The sequence below is a fragment of the Aulostomus chinensis genome, chromosome 18 (assembly GCF_037954235.1).
Source record: "Aulostomus chinensis isolate RoL2024-O1b breed Wild chromosome 18, RoL_Achi_v1.0, whole genome shotgun sequence".
NCBI lineage: Eukaryota > Metazoa > Chordata > Actinopteri > Syngnathiformes > Aulostomidae > Aulostomus > Aulostomus chinensis.
This window is the reverse complement of record NC_141337.1, coordinates 9,895,314-9,915,645: the sequence shown is the minus strand read 5'-3', so window position 1 is coordinate 9,915,645 and position 20,332 is coordinate 9,895,314. Positions and strand designations below refer to the sequence as shown.

General features: G+C 40.9%; 1 protein-coding gene across 1 annotated transcript in view; it reads right to left on the bottom strand.

Moving 5' to 3' along the window:
• Positions 1–17,039, bottom strand: part of LOC147245076 (E3 ubiquitin-protein ligase rnf213-alpha-like) — a 31,001-nt gene extending 13,962 nt beyond the window's left edge. The window contains exons 1-28 of the mRNA XM_086183995.1: positions 16,892–17,039; positions 15,186–15,301; positions 14,144–14,298; positions 12,876–13,703; positions 12,595–12,782; positions 12,323–12,490; positions 11,986–12,191; positions 11,573–11,862; positions 11,236–11,495; positions 10,917–11,135; positions 10,634–10,826; positions 10,415–10,470; positions 9,941–10,112; positions 9,701–9,862; positions 9,496–9,594; positions 9,300–9,422; positions 8,378–8,561; positions 8,100–8,273; positions 7,840–7,992; positions 7,134–7,750; positions 6,899–7,058; positions 6,576–6,793; positions 6,123–6,260; positions 5,861–6,025; positions 4,258–5,524; positions 3,966–4,147; positions 3,711–3,866; positions 16–3,606 (exon numbers count right to left, since the gene is read on the bottom strand). Of these exons, the coding sequence (XP_086040121.1) occupies positions 16–3,606; positions 3,711–3,866; positions 3,966–4,147; positions 4,258–5,524; positions 5,861–6,025; positions 6,123–6,260; positions 6,576–6,793; positions 6,899–7,058; positions 7,134–7,750; positions 7,840–7,992; positions 8,100–8,273; positions 8,378–8,561; positions 9,300–9,422; positions 9,496–9,594; positions 9,701–9,862; positions 9,941–10,112; positions 10,415–10,470; positions 10,634–10,826; positions 10,917–11,135; positions 11,236–11,495; positions 11,573–11,862; positions 11,986–12,191; positions 12,323–12,490; positions 12,595–12,782; positions 12,876–13,703; positions 14,144–14,298; positions 15,186–15,282 (10,221 nt within the window). The 5' untranslated portion in view covers positions 15,283–15,301; positions 16,892–17,039. The remainder of the gene's footprint in view (positions 1–15; positions 3,607–3,710; positions 3,867–3,965; positions 4,148–4,257; positions 5,525–5,860; positions 6,026–6,122; positions 6,261–6,575; positions 6,794–6,898; positions 7,059–7,133; positions 7,751–7,839; positions 7,993–8,099; positions 8,274–8,377; positions 8,562–9,299; positions 9,423–9,495; positions 9,595–9,700; positions 9,863–9,940; positions 10,113–10,414; positions 10,471–10,633; positions 10,827–10,916; positions 11,136–11,235; positions 11,496–11,572; positions 11,863–11,985; positions 12,192–12,322; positions 12,491–12,594; positions 12,783–12,875; positions 13,704–14,143; positions 14,299–15,185; positions 15,302–16,891) is intronic.
• Positions 17,040–20,332: the final 3,293 nt, after the last annotated feature.

Sequence of the window (20,332 nt, the reverse complement as noted above, 5' to 3'; positions counted from 1 at the left end):
GATAATGTTAGTTACCTCAGTGAAGGAGAAGCAGTGGACCTCCTGCCGTGCGTGAGCAAGAATGAAGTCCGCTAAACAGCTGTTATTCAGCTCTTCAAAATAGACCTTTGCTAGATATTCACTCTCAACTTTAGGAAGGCCGGTGCAGTCCAACCGCACCACAGAGTCTGGTGTTGCACATTTGAGCAGTAGGAGTTTGGCCTCATCAAGTACTCTCCTCTCGAGATCCGAAATGTCCGCACATTCCCTCTGCATCTCCATTACTTGAAGAACCACAGAAGCACATGTGTCTGAGTGGTAGCCAATGAAGACATCTGGCAGGTGGCACTTGTATGTCTGAGGTTCTGCAAGGTTTCGGCTGTTGACAAAGAGCATCGCCCATCTCTCCAATTCGCTCACCATCCTCTTCTGCTCAGTTTTAAGGACAGTGTGGATATCCAGGTAGTGTTTCTCCAGCCTGTTAATTAGAGGTACTGGGAACTGTTTGTAGACCACTTCTCTTTCTTCAATGACAATAAGCCGGAAGTCTCTGTGCACTCGGCATTTGACACGGTGGGTTCCCAGTCCAAGGTCCACATATTTTTGTCCTCCCAAAAAGACATAATATTGGTTGAGAGCATCATAGAGACTTTCATAGAGGTTTTGCAAATTTAGGAGCACAACAGTTTGGCCTGTTTCCATGCAGATCTTTACTCTGTTGATGTTTCTGCAGATTTGGGTATACTCTTGGTCTTTTGGGAAGCTGGATCCAAAGATTATTTCTGGCTGACCACTTTCTGAGAAGAAGGTTTGCTGCAGGATCTGTAAGGCTGCATAATTTTTTGTTAGCACCAGTAGGTAGCGACATTCTTCATCCTGTCCAACTGCTCGAATGTTGTCATTGACAAACTCAATAGCACTGATGTTTTCCAGGTCTGGTGCAATCTTTAGTCTTGTGGTAAAAACAGAAACTGCATCCACATCATCCTTGCCGCTGAAATTTCTCAACACTGCTTTTACAATCTCTTCAGCTGTTGGCTTCTGTTGGGAAGATTTGGCCAATGCAAAAATCATCTTAATCAAGCTATAATAGTCACGTAGACCAAAAAACCCTTTCCCTTGCTCCTGACTGATGTTTAAATAGGATCCTGCAAAGGCTCTGAAAAAATCAGAGACCATCTCCAAAACCATTGCATCAGATGAGCATATGCCTTTCGCACTATCAATGAGTTCCTTCTCATCAGGGTCGCCCCGAGACACAAAGATACCTCTGTTCATCTTTGCAGGGTCTAACGCCCAGTTGGAGATGCCAATGAACCCAACCTTTTTGTGTGGAAGTGGGTCATCATCAATGCACCCCTCTTCAAGCAGCGGATGAAGGGTTTTCAAGGGCATCTTTGGGGAATCCTCAGCCAGCCCGATCTCATCAAGGACCACAACTGAAATGTACTCATTCAAGTTCTTTCCTTCCTGGAAACGCCCACATTGCTTAAATGTGTTGATGATGCCTTCTGGTGTTGAGTGAGGGCTACACTGAAAGGACACCAAGTGGATCTGTTTGAGCTTTTTGTAGAGGTCAGAATGAGAAGCTTGGCCCTGCATTGCATCTGCCACCAAAGTTTTAGAAAGAGATTTTGAACTTCCAGGTTTTCCAACCAAGAAGAGAGGGATTCGGAGCTCAATGCAGAGAACCATCATAAAGACGTTCTCTTTGAGGGCACTGTTTCTTGCAATAGTATCCCCCATTGGCACACCGCTCAGGAGTAGATCCTGCATGAGAGAAATTTCCTGCAGTACTTGTGCAGGGCTGTATATTGGTGGTAGGCATTCGCTAACTTTCTCTCTGTATTTATATTTGTCTTCCAGGCAAGCATGGTAGCACACTCCTATGGCCATGATTAAAGACCAGAACACGGAATCTCTGGCCTCAGGCTGTATCCCTTCAGTTTCCTTTGTATTTTGGTTGTTGAAATGTTCGAGCTCAGCGAAAAACATGACATGGTTGTCATAGAACCACACAAAAGCCAGCATGCAGCGTTCCACATCTCTCAGGCTAACAAAGCTACATTCATCTTTTCTTTTCCGCATATACTTCTGTGACACTGAAAGAACATCTGTGATCCACTTGATGTAACTTTGATTAATTGCTTTGCTTTTCACCACTCGGTTCACAATCTGCTGGATGTATATTTTCTCTGTGTGGTTATTCAACTGTCCGAAGTCCCACACCAGTGGGATCATGCTTGGGGGTAACGCTTGAACTCTATACACTAACTGCCGGAGAGGAATGGATCCAAGTTTTTCATCAGTTTCCTCCGCTCGAACTCTGTACCCAAGTCCAGCAGATTCTAGCCTCTTAATCATCTCATCTGTGTGCTTTCGGTATGGGTTACATGCTGCAATAATCTGCAGTCCACTGTTTGGTTTCAAATCCTCTCCCCTGACTGTCTTGTCGCAAAGGACTTCCTTAATACTGCTGATGTCCTCTGTTGTGTTTGCCTCGTCAAAGAAGAGAACAGAGTCCAGCCTATACTTTTGGTTATTGATAGATGCCATGTCTTCAGCTTCTCTTACTTTGGTGTAAATCATTTCTGAGGTTGTCCCACCATGCACCTTGATGAGTTTCAAGTTTTCTGTGGCAGTTCCACTCCTCCGTAACTCACACAGAAATTTGATGAGTCTCGTCTTGCCACATCCCGTCTCTCCCATTATGATGACAGGGATTCCACACCTGAACCGCATATGGATTGCAAGTATCTTCAGTACATTGTCAGTTGTGAGCTCATATGTTTCATCAGGGTCATGAGGCCACTGGATACCAAGAACATTGCAGATCCACTCAATCTGCTCACCTCTAGCAAGGTTATCAAAGTTCATGTTGAAAGGGACTTTCTGCAGCCTAAGGCCTTCAAACAACGCCTTAGTCATGACATTCTTTTTAATCACTCTTCCAGAGGAGGGCTCAATGGCATCAACAGAGTTCTGTCCATTGGGCTGTAGGTGAAAACCAATGAAAGTCATAGACATGTGGTCATCGTTAAAGAAGATGTATGGATGTGGTTCTGTTTCCCATCTCTTTCTGATCAAAAAAGGAGCCAAATCTTCATGTTGGACACCAGTCAGATCCATCTGTAACCTGCCGGGACTCTGGTCAGAGATGCTGAGTGATGGAGTGGCAAAATCCTTTGCCATCAGAATCATGAAATCGACCACAAAGGTTTTGAATCCAGCAAGCGTGTCTCCAGTTAAAGAGGCATCACAAAAAAATGAAGTCTCACAGTCTTTCAGCTGATGGTTAAGAAACCATGCAAAATTTCTCAATTCTGCCCAGGATGGGTCCATAATGCCGCAGTGCATGAGAAGCATCTGAAGACATTCCACATGTGTCCCTTCAAAACTCTGATATGTGAATGTATCTAGATCAATATGGTTATGAAACCGCATGAGATACTGGTATGGCCGCTGGAAGGCTTCACTCCTGAATTCTTGGTCATCCATCATTGGGTCTTCGGAGCTCACAATGTTGGGATGTTCAAGCTTCCTCATTTCTATCATCAGCACCTCTTTTGGTGGCCGGCAGACAATATTTGGGAACACGTCTGTGAATGAGCTTTTCACAGTTTGAGTCTAGGTTGAAAACAAACAAACAAAAAAAAAGACACTCACTCAAGGTAAGTATAGAATATTGGAGCACATAATAGTAGTGTCAATGCTTAACTGGGAACACTTGCCTGTCGTGACACATTTCTTGTTGGCTTGACAGTTGGCTCTAAGAACTCTATGACATACAGCTGCTTGTTGCTGCACTTCCACATCTTGCCCTCAGAGTCCATTAGATAACGCAGGATCAACAATTTGAAAAGGAACTCTTGGATTCCTTTCTGCACCTTTTAAAACAAATGTGAAAATCAAACACTTAATTAGTGGTCTTGACATATACGGTATGGTGTTCTAAGCATTAAATTCACAGTGACTCATATTTTTACCGATGATGTGACATCAAAGTGGAACACTGAGAGTTCCCTCCTCTTGGGGATATTCAACAGGGACTGAAGGATAGCATTCTCATCAACTTTAGGTTCAATCAAGCGAATACATTTCATCACTGAGGCCTTTTTGGAACAAAGTGTCAGTTTTTCATAGAGCCTCTTGATATAGAGAGATTTACCTGAAAAGTAAAAAAAAAAATGTAACAAGCACTAACAATCTTTGAAGTTCTTATAAATCACAACTGCTATAATTTCAGAAAACTGAAATACACAAATAATTTATACACACCAACACCAGCCCTTTTTGATGAGACAACTCCAACACACAGGCGATCTTTGAATGCAGCTGCAGCACTGCACTGATCTTCTGGAACCACAAAGTGTTTGTGGAGGTATCTCTGGACCTTTTCCAATGGTTCCTGGGGAACCATGTGCAATCTGTACTGGCTGAATGCTGATGGAAGGTAGGAATGCTCTCTTTCTGAACTGCAAATGATGACAAGTCTGTAGTCTTTGCTGCTCTGCGTTTTCATACGTTGAAAGAAGTTCTCACATTTGGAGCTCACATCATAAGAAAGCAGATCCCCATACAGTAGAGTGTATATCTTCTGTCCCTTGTAGCCTGCACTAAGACAGCGTCTGAGGAATAGCTCCACCTGTTCATAAGTTGTTGAGGAATCGCACAGGAGAACTTCATCATAAGTAGGAAGTATCTCATCTTCGCTACTCATATAAATGGAGATGCAAGAAGTTAAGACTTCCTCATGCGGGCAAACAATGAGGTTTGGATCTCCAGGGGTCAGGCCTTTAGGGAGCTTCCTTTTTACGAACATCCCAGCATTCTCTTCAGAGATGTCTTCTTTTCCTTCATCATTTTTGGTTGCCAGTATTTCTAACAGTCTTCCAAGATGTTTTAAGTCAAGAATGTATGGAAGAAAATTCTTCATGTCTTTCATGTAAGCATTCCATATAAGATCAAAATTTAGCAAATCATTTGCTTGTTCCACAAGATCTGGCAGAGGATCTAACCCTCCACTGAGGGCTCCAAGCTCATGACTTGGCACAACAGCAAAAGTCTGGAATTCGATGTCCTCATTTTGTTCTTGTGGAGTGGTGAGGATTTCATACTGGAGTGTATGCCAGACCTCCCTCAAGTCTGAGATAGTGCAATTTGGCTTGATAAAGGAGAGCATCATGAGAACTTGGTCCTCCACATTGGTCACATTTTGCTGTGACAGCTCGCTGCATAGGTACACAATCTGTTCAGCTGTATAGTAGTTCAAGTAGTAATACTGTGATCTCTGTTTGTCCACAAAATCCCTCCAATAGTCTAGGCATTTCTCCATCTTCCTGCAAAGTTCAGGAAGTTGCTCTTCTATGCTGCCCTGCACCATGACAACCTTGGGACCACCATCCAGGTTGAAGCTTATCGTAATGCAGGATTGCTCTCTGTTTGAGGAGCAGTTGATTTGAGCTTCCCAGTGTCTGAAAAGAGGATTCCCAGCAGTGTAGAGGGCAATGAATGCTTCCGCTAGTCTTTGAACACCAGCAAACACCTGAAAAATAAATGGAAACTTAAAGTCAGGAAAAACTTTAGTGTTTTTATTTTGTGTCAGTTTCTTCTTCATTAAGAAAATAATGCAATTTGAGAAAGTTCCATGTTTAAGATCTCACATATGACAGCTCAGTAATATAAGCATGGTCTCATATAGAACCTAATATTCATCTTTAGCAGAATTAGAGCTTGCACATCTGAGTGTCCAGATAACTCAAAAAGGATGAATTATGTCTGGTTATCATAGTAAATGCAGTCACAGCATCAAAGTACAACAATAGCACTTTCTACTATAAAGGATTGTCAATTGTTAACCAAATAAAAAAGGAAGAGAAACCTCTGCAAATTGATCAACTTCATTCTGCCCTTGATCCCCTTTCCCAGACATGAGCATGAGTTTATTCTGCAGCTCCCGCAGATCATCAAGTGAATAAGTGCGCATGGGACACCCCTCATCATGCTCCTCTGGAATCTGCAGCTTCAGGGCAGTGTCGAGACTCAACTGGATGGTAAAACAGAAGGATACGCTCAGGTATGAATTTTGTAGTGTACACTGTAATGGACACCTATATGCTGTGGTTTTTTTTTTAATCGTTTACCTTTTTTACAGATTTTGCATTTATCTGGTAGATACCCTTGTTGTTGATAGCTGATGCTAATGAGAGAGAAGACAGCTCCACAGACCCATGACTGTCCTTCACTGTCCTCAGCCATTCCAAATGGCGTGCACTGTCCCGCTATGAAAGAAAATTTCAGGTTTCACAAGGTCGGGGTTAATAAAAAGACTGTACAACAAAGCTGACTTCTATTGTCTATTATCAATACATCATAAACAGCAAGTTATATCTATTTGGATAATTAACAGTTCCTCTATATTTGGAGGTCATCTATCGTGAGAATAGCAAAAATTTAAAAAAAAAGAAAAGTCAAAGACTGATATAGCTGGGACATTTGAAATTTTAGAAAAAAAAAACTACTCTAATTCAGATTAACAGTCATTCAATATCTCTCATGTAAAGTACTTTTGCAGTATAAACAAGAAGTCTTCTTACCAATTTCTTTGGTAGGTTACTGTCATTCTCCAAAGCTCTCCAGAGTTTCTTCAGCACCTCTTGGAAGATGTTGAAATCTGCATCAGGTTTTAGTTCATACAGCATTGAAGAGTAGCCGAGGACAGCATCATGGAAGCAAGCCACACGGTCCACATCCATGTCATTTTCTCCCGCAGAAATGGAGGCCAGGTCAACAAACACCTTCAGCTCATTTATGTCTGAAAATAAATTAAATATTTACTTAAAAAATAAATACATAAATTCGTTTTTTTGAGTAACTGGTCCACATATGATTCAAACAACTGTCAATAAATGACTCTCACCTTCAAGAGCATCTTTTAGCCATTTTACAAAGTGTCTTCGGAGTCCCAGCTCCTGTAAGCAAAGTCTGCGGGGCTCAGTGATGTCCACCAGGACCATTTTTGCCTGCATCAAGTCATTGTCAATCCGGTTGAGCTCTTCTCTTTGGAAGTCTCTGTGATTCTAAAGGGGAGAATACAATCAAGTGACTGTTTCTCAGTATTTCACCAAGCGTAATTGTTTTGGATTGCCACTTACAACTTTTGTGAGCGTCTCCAGTGCCCTGAAGTCCCCTTGGAGACAAAGTGTCTCTTTGACCATCATGATAATTTGAGCTGCAGCCACAGCTAAATGGAGTCCATGATACTGCTCAATCTGTTGAACCCTGCTGTGGATCCATGGTTTGCCTGTTGACTTGTCTATTCTGCACATAATCTCCAGTTCTTGTGCAAGGTCTTTGTACTTGCCCTTAAAATCTCTGAAAAGACGGTTGACCTTCTCGAGTTTTATACTGCCATTCTTGAGACACCTGTAGATGCCTTTGTAATACTTAAAGCAAGGCTCAAAAATGTCATCATAAATAGTTTCTGGTATTGCAATCATGTCCACTTTGCCCTCAATGGGGTTAGCACCATCCATTTCTCCAGTGGTCAAGAGTCTGGCTTGTCTCTCCCAACACATCTTGAATATGTAGCTGTCTTTGAATGTGTACAGCTCCTCTGACATGTCTTTCATCTTTTCATCAAGACTGAAGTAGGTGACAATACCCGCCAGAGGTGAGGGAAGCTGGTTGAAGGGATGAACCTCCATGAAATCACCGAGATGCATCGTCTCAATGTTGACTTGCTGTTCTGCTTCGATGTCAGCAACATCAACTATCATTGAAATGAAATAAGTTATCATTTGCTACAAATGCATCATGTTCAAACCAAGCAGACCTCTTCTCCTGACACAACCATCTTACCTGTCATGTGCTCCTCAAGTTTGTGGCACATTGTTAACATGATGTCCACCAGCTCCTTCTCGTGGTACACAGCATCAACTTCATCTTGTCTGCATTGCAATAGCATCTTCATTTTAGCATGATCCTTGTATTGTTCAATCTCAGAGAGACAATCTGTAAATGACAAACCCCACACGCATTTTGGTGTTTCTATATTAGTTTCCTGCAACACAGTTTAGAGATTTTTTTTTTCTTTTTAATGGTCAGAGTATGAGTATTACCGATCTTCAGCAGTTCTAAGAATGCATCCTTCTTCTTCAAAATGATTCTGAGCAAGCTGATCTTAATGTCTCCATGAACAAACTGATTTTTGACAGCTCTGAAGGATGATACAGCTGTAGTGATTCTATCTCTGGCATCTTGGGATAGCTTCTCAATCAGCTGTTCTTCTGCACCTAAAATGAGAGAAACTGTATGTCAGAGTCATTTATACCTTAAGGTCATTAGCTGAGGCCCGGGATCAATGTCTTAAACTTTGCTTAATATTCTGAGACAATACCATATAGTTGGAAAACATCTTTAGCAGCATTCCAGGAGAGGAGGTGCTGAAGGACCACTCCATTGTCTTCCTGATAATTTCCTTGATGGTCCCTCGGCCAGGATTTCTGGATAATGGCTGAGATGAGTTTTGGGAACTTCAAGTTTATCTTGATCTTTTCGAACAGTTTGCCCTCAGACTTGGACTGCATGTCAGGGAAAACAGAGAAAAACTTAAACACTCTGGTTTTTCAATTTGTCAAAGTACACAAAGTTAAAAGGACAATCTGCTAGACAAAAGAAAGCAAGTGTTTAAAAAACAGACGTATGTAAAAACAAATATAGTCATCTATGAGGATTTACATTTTAGTGTGAGACAATAGAACAACAGTGCAAATGTGAAAAGTGTAAATTATCTGAATAAATACGGAATTATTTAAGTATGGAATGGCAATCGGTTTGGGAACTCTAGGTGCAGAGGTGTGTCATGTTTGTTGTATGAGGGTTTTTCTTTCCTTCTTTAAGCGTTTCATAAAAGGAGTCATGGTATGCAACTTTCCTAGTGAGCCTCCCTGCATGAGTGGAGCATGCAAGAGCGGTTAAAAGTTGATTGAAGTGCCTTGTGTTGTTTTTAGGGGAATCAAATCTTAATGACTCGTTGAATCACAGAACTACAAAACAAGCCAGCCCACACAAAAATCCTCATTTTTGTTCCATAGTTTGTGTGTTAGTGGAGACATCAGAGACCAAAATATACACGTACTAGCACTCAAAAAGTTGGCCTGTTAGACTGCAGGAAGAAACTGTTAGTGTCTTGCGTTGATGAACAATGTTCTCCAGTGACGAGAGAAGGGAGGGCGTAGATTGGATTTATTGGAAACGGCCAGAACGATCATAAACTACGATGAATTTGAAAGGTTTAAAGTGAAATGAAGTTGTCATACCTGACACACAGAACCAACTGCCTCAAGAGCACACTTCTCAATACTACCAGCCACATGTGGATGGGTACCACTGAGTTCCTCCATCTTTGTGCAGTAGAACTCTATTTGATCCAGAGCATTTCCCTAAAATATACATGCAATGTTAAATAACCACATAATATTTGGTCAAATTAATAAATATTCACCAAGGATATACCTGTTTGAACTTGCCCTCAAAGTCTATGGAGAACTTCTCTCTCCACTCTTTTGTGCAATCTTCATCTTTGAAGTCAATAGAGATTATGTTGTTCCACACCTACACAACCAATGAAACAAACTCAAAAATCATCCTGCAATAGTGTTGGATTATGACTGTCCATCTGTATAATTTATAGTTTATTCAAGAAATTGACTCGGCTCACTTCAATCTCTGCTGTAGCATCAACCCTTTGGTAAAAGGAGGTCAAACCCCTGTTGAGCAAATCCTTTCTTAAGGATGAATTGATCCAATCCCTCATAATGACCATCGCCTGAGAGACCACCATGTCTTTTGCATATCGCTGCTCTTCGTCTCTTTTAGTCTCCTAAATGTGAATTATTATTTAAGATTAGCAATACATAATCCAACTGGGCGCGGTTTGCATCAAAGGCTTTCCACCTACCTGTTGCTTGTTGTATCCAACAAAGTCTGACACTGATGCAACCAAGTTCATACAAGCGACAGGGACATCAGAGAAGTTGGTATAAGATGTGTACTTGGCCCCTTTGCAGATCTTCTCTAGCAGCCTCACTGCCATTCCCAGGCACTCTCGCCTGTAGGCCTCACTGAAATCCCTAACAAAATAAAAAGATGAGAGCATTAATATTCCAATGCACATATTTACTTTGTTGATCACCTAATACTCGTTGGATTTTTACAGAAAAAAAGGTGTCGCAGTCGTCTCCCAAAACAATTAAAGTAGATATATTTAATAAACAAAAAAAAACATAAAATGACTCTATCAACAAATTCCATCAGCACAGGGTAAGTAAATCATGACTGAGCTTTCATTTTTGGTTGAACTGTCCCTCGAATAGTAAAACCATACTAAATGTTGCAGAGTGCCATTGAATCTGTAATATTTCAAGCAAATCACCTGTATTTTTCCTCAATGAGATTTGATTGGATGTGTGACAGAATGTCAGATACATTCTGTGAGGGAGAAAACAAAAGAGTGTTAATTCAGCTGATCTGGAGCATTCATTGTGTCCGTACAGATGTCCAACAGAGTTAAAGGCAACACAGGGTGCCATACCAGCAACCCCCCCCCTTTCATTTTTTTATTTTAAACCAGAAAATATCAGTTTCCACTTACCTGAAAGCTACTGTAGGAAATTTCCTGAGGAGCTTTCATCATAGAGATATGAAGCATGTCCAAAAGCTCAATCTTAATGTTGGTGCTACAATCCATCAGATCATCAAGTGTCATCAGGTAAGAGCAGGATCGAACTACAAGTGGGTCGATCTCCATCAAGTGACTGTGGTTTTTCACCTGATTCACCAGAGCCCTGAAAACAGAAGAGCAACCAAAAACAGTTCAGTGCCATGAGAGAATATACGTCTAAGATCTGGTTTGGCACAACTAGGGGTGCTCTCACCTTCTGTCTTGACTGCTCATGTTGTGCTGTGGTGCCAAGCCTATTTCAATTCCTTCCAAACCTGCCCATGATAAGCAATACTTCCGGTTTCTAGAAGCTGGGACCTCAAAGGGCTTTGCGGTACCTTTGAAGAGGTGAAGGAGTGGTAAGGCCAAAATCCATCGGGGCATTCCTGCTTTTTTCACGGTGTTTATGAGATAAATCAGCATTTGTGGCAGCCTAAAAAAAAAAGATAGTTTTATGAGGGTCAGGAAATTCACAACATATATATGATAACAGAAAGAAATAATAATAATAAAAAAAAAAGTTTAGTCCTCACTTGTTGAGAATGGCACCATCCAGTGAAAAATCCCTCCAGTACTGGAGGAAGTTGTCTCTGTCCAGTCTGGGTAAACACAGCTCAGTGCAGAGCTGACTCAGCTCAGAATTATTCAGTTTGATACTGAACTGTCTACACACATACAGCATGATCACAGCCGCTCTCAAAGGATCCTCAATGTATGGTCTCTCGATGTCCCTGTCCTTCAGCAACTGAGGCATCACATTCATCTGCATGAATTCCTTAAGCATCCCCCTGACCTAGGAGATTAAACCAGAGAGGCTGATTTAGCCAAACTGTGGTGCACCTTCACTTTGTACGTAAAAACTCAACTTACCTGCTCTTCTCCGTATTCTAAGGAAATCCATTTCTTATGGGTTTCCTCATAAACAAATGGGTTCCCGTAAGTCTGAAAGAACTGATTCAGTTGAACCAAAAAACTTTTTAAATTAGTGTCATTCCAGCTCCTGAGAAGATCAAATATCGTCCCCAGCATTATTTTCCCAGCAATCTCTCTGCCTTGAACCAGGGTCTGCCTTTGTTCTGGCCATACGGCCTCTTTGAGACGCTTTAACACGTTCTTCGATGGCTCTGTGCAGATGATGTCATCATACTGATGCCAGTCCCCTTAAAAACAACACCACCACCAAAAAAAAAAGATACAAGATTTTAACTGTGGAGTAAAACAGTATCAGAAAATAGCATAGAGGCATTTATGTAGTAGCTTGACTAAGGGAAGGTTACATTTACCATCTTCAGTGACCAGGTGGGACTTGACAAACAAGCATCTGTTGGTAGGGTGCTCCTTAGAATCCATCTTGTATATGAACTCGTACTCATATTTTTCCTTATTTTTCTTGTAGACAACATATTTGTATGGTATTGAGACGGATACAGTGTCACTTTTCTTTGTTGTCAGACTGCCTTCCACCAAAAACCCATGCTCTTCCAGATCCCTGTGTAAACAGGAAAGTCAAGTGTAAGTGGTGTAACCAGGCTTGGTTTTTGTCCAGAGGAAAACTGTGCCCAATACTTCTGGGGACATACACAGACTAAATCCCCACCTAACTCATTCATTCCCAATTACCTTGTCACACCCAGCTCAACTGTATTGTCGTCCCATGACCCTATAAGGGAACCAGCTCTGATGAAAATGTGATCAACACTTGGGTCAAATTTAAAATGTTTGGAGAGAACTGCATGGAAGTAAATTGTGAGTCTGTCACGGGAAGCAATGGTGTTGTTCTGGATCGGCCTAAAAAGCAAAAGTGGATCAATGTCAGAATTGCTAAGCAAGATAAACAGAACGAAAATGTGATGAGTAGATCTGAAGAAAATGTGTCCAACTATCTCATTCACTTTTTGGGTGGAGGTCCAGCCGGGGCTTTGGATTCTGCGTTACCCTTAGGGCCTCTGACACTTTCCTTGTCATTGTCCGGAGTTCGTCCGGCGGTCAAGCCCTCTGTGCTCTCGGACTTCTCAACCACCATGCGCTCTACTGCCTCAACCTGCGGGTCCACGCTGGAGCCCACATGTGCAGCCTGTCTCTGCGAGTAGCATGACATGTGTGTTATAAACAGCCCCACACATGTAGGTCTGCTTATTGTTACTAATATCTTACATACTTCAGGGATAGTTACCTTGGATGATGTTGGAGAACCAAAAACCATTTTTTGAGCAGCTTGCTTCGGTTTTTGATCCTGCTGATTTTTTCCTCTCTTTTTGGTTTGTCCTGTCAGTTTCATACTTGGGTCCACATTGGCATTCTGATCCAGTGTAGGCTGTGTGGTGGTGACTGTGTCACTTGTCTTTTCTCCACCCGAGTTTGGATCTTTCGAATTATTGGTCCCTTTGCCTTCGGGAGTTAAATTCGAGTTTGGATCTTTCGAATTATTGGTCCCTTTGCCTTCGGGAGTTAAATTCGAGTTTGGATCTTTCGAATTATTGGTCCCTTTGCCTTCGGGAGTTAAATTCGCGTTTGGATCTTTCGAATTATTGGTCCCTTTGCCTTCGGGAGTTAAATTCGAGTTTGGATCTTTCGAATTATTGGTCCCTTTGCCTTCGGGAGTTAAATTCTTGTTCTCCTTTGAAACAGGGCTCTGAGTCAGAGGGTCATCTGCTGGTGTCTTGGATGTCTGATCCTGAATTAATTTCCGTGTTTCATTCACTTTCTCCATATGGTTACCTGGAGCTTCATTCAGTGCGGCAGCATTTTTTCCATTCTGACTGACTTGAGTGTCTTCAGACTGTGCAGCCATGTTGTCTGCTGCCAAAGAACTAGACTGGCTCTCTAGTGAGGAGAAACCATCTTGGAGTGAGTCCAGTGCGTCGCCTATTGCATTATCTGAGCTTTCACCATCAGAGGAGACGTCCTGCGTCTTCTTCCCCAGGTTGTCCCCGGTGCCCACATGGGACACGTCAGAGGGTCCACTGTTTTTTCCTTTTTTGTTCTTCCTTCTTTTTTTTCTCTATCAAACCCAGAAAGGATATCAATAATTAAACAAAATTTTCTGAAGACTAATATAGGTAAATAAAGATAGATTTGTATTAATAACAGACAAATATTTCAGATTTCTTCAGATATTAAAGTGGTTCAATTGATGAAATGAGGATTGTGAGACTTAAAGTATGACTTTAGTTCCATTCTACTTCTTCAGTGTGAAAATGCATGGTGACGACTGACAGAATGAAGAAATCTTGACTTAGTGCTCCATTTGTCAGAATAATATAATAATAATAATAATAATAATAATAATAATAAATGAAAATCACAGCATTCTTGGAGCAGTCTTGCATAAAGAATGTCTCCCTGCCCTGTGCAATTAAAATATTTTCCAATCATAAATTCACGAAAGATTATAATTCACTCTGATTCAGTTAAAAAAAAAAATTAAACTCTGACACTCACCCTTTTCTTTGGAATATTGAGGGTCTCTTGATTTGGTCGTTTTGGTGATTTATTAGACTCTTTGCTGGCCGTAGGTGGGACATTCCTCTGTGACACCGATTCATCAGGTTGGCCATCCGGGTCTGGTACTAAGGACTTGGGCTGTTGTCCTGTACCTGCATTAAAGATGCTGTGTTATGCATATCAGTCCGCACTATATTTCTGTAGACAAAGTCAAGGGTGCCTCACTCCAAACATTGTTGAAAGGGAGACTCACAGAGTTCTAATTCAGTCTAACTATAATACGTTTAAGAGCAGACTTAAGACTTTCCTTTTTGATCAGGCTTATAGTTAGGTCTTGCTTAGACTAGCCCTCAGATATGCTGCTATAGGCTGAGACTGCCGAGGGATGTCTCATGGTGCACTGGGCTTCTCTCTCCTCCTCTCTGTCCTCCTATATTCATATGTTACTAACTCATTTTCTTCTCCGGAGCCTTTGGGCTCCCCGCATCCCAGATCCCGGGTGCTGCTGGACGAGGCTGCAGACCTGAAGAGGCTCAAGCGGCCACCCGTAGCTCCACCTGCTCACGTCCCCATCTGTCCGTCAGTCTCCTCCCTTTCTCTCTGTCCCTCTCGTTCCTTCTGTATATCTGTCTCTCTCCATTATCTGTCTTTGTCTCTGTCTCGCTCTCCTGCTCTCTTTCCCCCCAACCGGTCAAAGCAGAGGGCCGTCCCCATTGAGCCTGGATCTGCTCGACGTTCCTCCCTGTTCAAAGGAAGGTTTTCATCGCTGCTGTTGCAGGATGTACTGCTGATGGAGAACTGTTGGGTGTAAATTAATTGAAAGAGTGCGGTACTGGACCTGCTCTACCTGTAACGTGTCGTGAGATAACTTTTGTTGTGATTTGGCGCATACAAATAAAATTAACTTGACTATAATCTAAAGGCTGTTATATCATGCATATAAAAAAGGTGCTCTTTTTAATATTCTTTTGACCTTCTGTTGCCTAAATTATTTAAGGACATATGATTAAACTAATCCTTTGTAAATGAATCTTCTTACCCTGTGTCTTTGCAGGCTGGGCAGACAACTTCAGGCCACACTGACTGCAGAACTTGTCTGTCACTGAAACAGAGTGTTGACAATCTTGGCACTTCATCTTCAGACTTCAATGATCCCTGCAAAGAGGCAAAAAATATTTTAACTGAAATGTGCATTTATACTCCCCCCTGAGTACCAGAATTCTTTCACTTTCTTTTCTACCACTCTGGGCCTTCTCAGGAAACCGTATGCAGCGTCACTCTGCTCATCAACTACCGGTGCAACAAGGATTATTTCATTTGGACTTTGAGTCTTTCCTCACAAACTGACCTGAAAACACAGACTGGAATGGAAATAACTATGCAATGGTCCCTGCACCAATCAGAGGTCTGTTTAGTCAATCAATAATGAAAAGAAAAATACTACAAATGTATGTTGATAATTTTTTTTAAATTCTGATAATAACTCGAGTACAAAACACAAAAAATTATCTTGAACGCCTGCAAAAGAAGGTAGGGCTCCTACAGTAGTTTTGCAGCTAGTCCCTAGAGAGAGAGAGAGAGAGAGAAAAAAAAAGAGGGCAAACACAAGCATGAATGCCATAAAGGTCACAGCACCTTGATTTAGCTCACTAGCATTTTGATGACTAGCTATTACTGGCACACAAAGCTTGAGGTTTGTCTTCATGATAATGTACCAACCAGGTTGTATCATTATTCTCTTATCTCAGACTCGTCAGACCCCCGACTCCAAACTACGCAAACAGATTTCAAAACAAGATTCAGACAAACAAATCCTCCACATGATGTGAACTTTTTCATGTCATTAAAACAGTGCCACCTTCACTTGATTTGCACACTTCAATAATACTTACACTAAAAATGTTAGTGTTTACTTTACTCTGTGGTTAGATTGTGATTCCTGTGAGTACTGCTGTTTGCAATTTGATTTCACTGAGTTGCAGTCACGTTTGAGCATTGTTGCACTTTAAAAGGTCTGAATGAGCCGTTAATGACATACATAGGGAATATACAAAAAAAAAAAAACAAGGGAGCTGAGCACTGACCAATGATTGTTAAAGCAACAAATACTTTTTGCTTCCCACCTTTCATGAGAAGTCATAAATGTGCTGATTTTCCATCGATCATGAAGCGATTTCTTCTTCTTTTTTTTTAAAGCTATAACCGAGTATGTTTTTGGCCCTTTCCTTCCCCCTAAGCACAGAGTGATTTCCCATTATTCAGAGAGAATCTTAGATTAAAACATAAAGTAATCACATGCATTGTCTGCCAGTCACTTCCTGTTTCCGATGTAACCTTTACACATGATTTATTAACAACAACAAAAAAAAACACGAGTTTATTATTATTATTAAGAGTATAAAGACATTTATCACCTGTGTGTCACAGCTCTGTCAAATCTACTGTGCTAACAGCTAACTAGCTAACTAGCTTGTCTTCATCAGCTACGCAGCTAACTTCAGCTCGGTGAGTGCACTCCTGAGACACACCTCGGATATTACAGCCATTAAAAATAAAGTATTCGGGGTTAAAGACGGGCGAGTAAATAGTTATACAACATTTAAGCTCTGTTTCACCCCTACAAAAGTGCCCTGTGACAGCCAAGCTGCTACTCTAGCTAAAATGTTTAGTTTATTCCCAGGTTGTCCGTGACGTGAAGCACCGGCAGCTTTCACCGAGCAGAAACAAACAAGGCAGCCGTCCTACCTGCAACAAGCAGAGGTGAAGAGGGGCTCCGGAGTCATGCAGCTGCCTGGGTCTGCGATGCCAAACAACCGGCAGACCGTCGCATCCTTCTACCTGCTGCCGCCGCTATTTCCGCATATCCCTTAACTTTCGTTTGGTGAGAAATGGGCGTTGCTTTACAAGGTTTTATCACTGTTTGACTCATCAGTTTTTATGGACTTCAGAGGGTACGGTACAAATTTTAATGCATGTAGAAGAATGCATTGTTGATGTAAATGTACATTAAAGCACAATAACGAAACTTCATAGATCAAGAAGGAATATTTGGTGTTATTATTATTATTTTTCCATCGGAGAACTATTACAATGAAATGCTTCCTAACAGCTTGTTAAAAGGTCGTATGACACAAATAGAGTCATTGGATCTTAAAATTTCAAGGCCTGATTTTTTTTTTTTAATTTTATGAAAAAATGAATCCAGAAAACTTTGAAAAAGTTTTGGAAATCTGCTCCACATACAGTACACCTGCATATTGGAATACATGTTTACATCAGCTGGGAAGAATCTCTTATCTAGTTTAAACATGTATTGTGTATCAAATAGCTTTTGGTTGATTTGAGTTTAATATATACACAATAAAATGTTGTAGTCTCAGTTTATTTTTCATGTGTCCAAAGCCGTAGAAATATGTTTTTAACATCTACCAACACTGTTGATTGTTTTGCGCATAATGCACATTTCCTCTTTTGCAGTAAAGAAATACAAGTTTCTTTCTTTGTTTTTATAATCTACTTTCAAACTAGGAGAAGATAAAACATCATTTGTTTTTGTTGTGAGGTGTCAACATACAGGGAAACATTTGCCTGGAGAGAAATTTGTCTCATTGTGGCTGCTATTACTTTCACATCAGCGGAAATGTAACTGGGGTTTCCGTGAAATGCCATGTGATGTGCTGAGGTGTGTAATGGCAAAAGCCAGTCAAGGAAATGTCCAAAATTACAGGGTGAAGCTGCAGTTTAGCAAAACCTGCTCTATACACACGTGTCCTCATCACCCAAAAAATAACTCAGTATCGTGCTGGCAGAGCGAGGGTGTTGAGAAAGGAGGCGGAGTTTCAGTGTTGTTGCTCTGTCACCTCCAATGCCAGCGTGTAACAGTGAAGCAATTTTAGAATGTTTTGCTCATTGGAATTCGTTTTCCAAATCCTTTAAGGCCATTCAAGCAAACTTTTTCAGGGGATTTAATTCAACATGTCTTGACTAAAAACACATTTTCTTTCAGGTGGTTATTTCTGATTACTCCTCTTTAAAATAAAGGCTTTCATTCTGTGGAAAGCTGCTTTTTACCTCATAAAAGCACAGGTATTCGTATTTCTCATTGGACTGTAACTACATTTCAAGTCTTTATCCTTCTCTGTTTAATCTATTTTAGCTTTTCCATGAAGTATCACATGTTGAAGTAGTTTCATTGGCCGTATTAAAAAGGTGTTGCACAAATTAACTTGTTAAACTCATAATTCAGTGACAGCCGTGGCACAATACTAAAGCATGTGGGTGTTCTGTAAATCCATTGAGGCTCAGCAGTAGCAGATTCGACTGGAATTTAAGTTGAGCTGACAAGGCATTTATTTCTACTGCTGTTAGAATCACAAAGCAGGTGGTTTACAACTTTATTGCGTAATCAAAACAATGCAAATTCTTGTATGATTGGCTGAGTATTAAATGTTTTATTTCAACCACACCCATCACTAGATGTTGTATCAGTAATAATCATCATATAAAACTAGTTTCATCAGATTCACATGTGACTGTTGAACTCTACATTTGTGTTTTAGATTACGGTGGTGAGTCAGAAGATCCGAGCGATGAGAGCAGTTCTGAATGGCCATTTATGAAATGATGAAATGAAATTTTGGGCCTCTTTGTGTTTTTGTTTTGCTCTTCTTCTGTTATGTAGTTGCTACTGGGTGCGGCCTTCTCTTTCCCACCATTCCGCCTACATCAGATCAACTTACTCACACACACACACACACACACACGCGCGCATTTGTTAAAAAGGAGTCATCAAAACATGGACATGAGATGTTTATTCCTAATTTACCAGTATGGCTTTACAAGCAATAATACATAAATATTTTTAATCCAGCGCCACTCTGAGGTCAATACGAATATATTATGGGGGAATTTGCAACCAATTTGGTTGTTTTCTTTTGATTTTTTTTTCTCCGCTCAAAAAGAGAAAGCAAAAAACCAACAGGTTTCCTTCAGCTTCCTCACTTGAAACCTCAATCACAATACTACTACTAATAATAGCAACGAAACACCAACCTTGCCCTCCAGAATTGAAGCCCGAGTAAAGAATGCAAAGTAGAGTTCAAAATTAGTGCTGCTAATGTGTTGCTCTGCTGAGCAAACATAATAGGGTCTTCGCCTGAAGGTACTTCAGGCTCAGGCCCTGATAACTGGCAAGAGGAATACAGCAACAGCCACAAAGTGGATAGCGAGCACAGGCAGATAGTGAAAGTAACAGGGACATCTAGTGGACATCTTGAGAATAGCAGGTCCACGGACCATAAGTGAGGAGAATCCGGTTTGGCTGATGCTGATAGTGATCAATATAATCATATTGCATAAGTACAAACACAATAACGTATAAGATCCGTGACACTGTTTTGTGGGGGCGACTCTTGTGTCAGTGTCCCGCCTCTTCATTTTTTCACGGTGATTGCAGTATAGGTGATGATTCCTCTTGACGGGGTCAATTAAAGGTCACAGACCCTCAAGATGGACCACATCCCAAGCCCACCAGGGGAGGGCTATCAGCATATGCCAGCACATCAGTTTGATTCTGAAAGTTGAAAACAGCCTGCTTCTGTTCTTACGAATATCCATTAAGTCTGTGATGCAATGGAGGTTGTAATTTTACGATTGATTAGTGAATTTCCATGGCAGTCCTTCCTCTAATTACTTTTTAATGATTTGATTTCCAAATTATATTTCCTTAGTAAATTGTTATCTGCATGTGACGGCATGGCAGAGGAAATCAAATTGTGGAATAAGTTCATTGTCACAAGAAAACAAGCTTGATAAGCGAAACATTATTAAAAGTAATTACACAAAGGCAATGACGTGCATAACAATTCTCGGCGCTCATATTTCTACATGGAGGATTCATACATGAGTGAAGGAAACCTAGTTTAGATTTTGTTCAACATGATACCACATGACCAAGTTATACAGATTAATCATGTTTGAGGATATCTAGCGGTCCAGAGATGCTCCTCAAAGAAAGTTCAGAAATTTTATTTCGGCCGATTATTCCTCCCCTTTAATTATAACAACTGGTACTGTATTTCATATCACTGGAAATCCTGATTAGTCACCTTTACAAGGTACAACTTTTAAGGATTGTGCTTTTGTGATATGAGCAACCCAGCTAAATCTGTGGCTAATATGTGTATA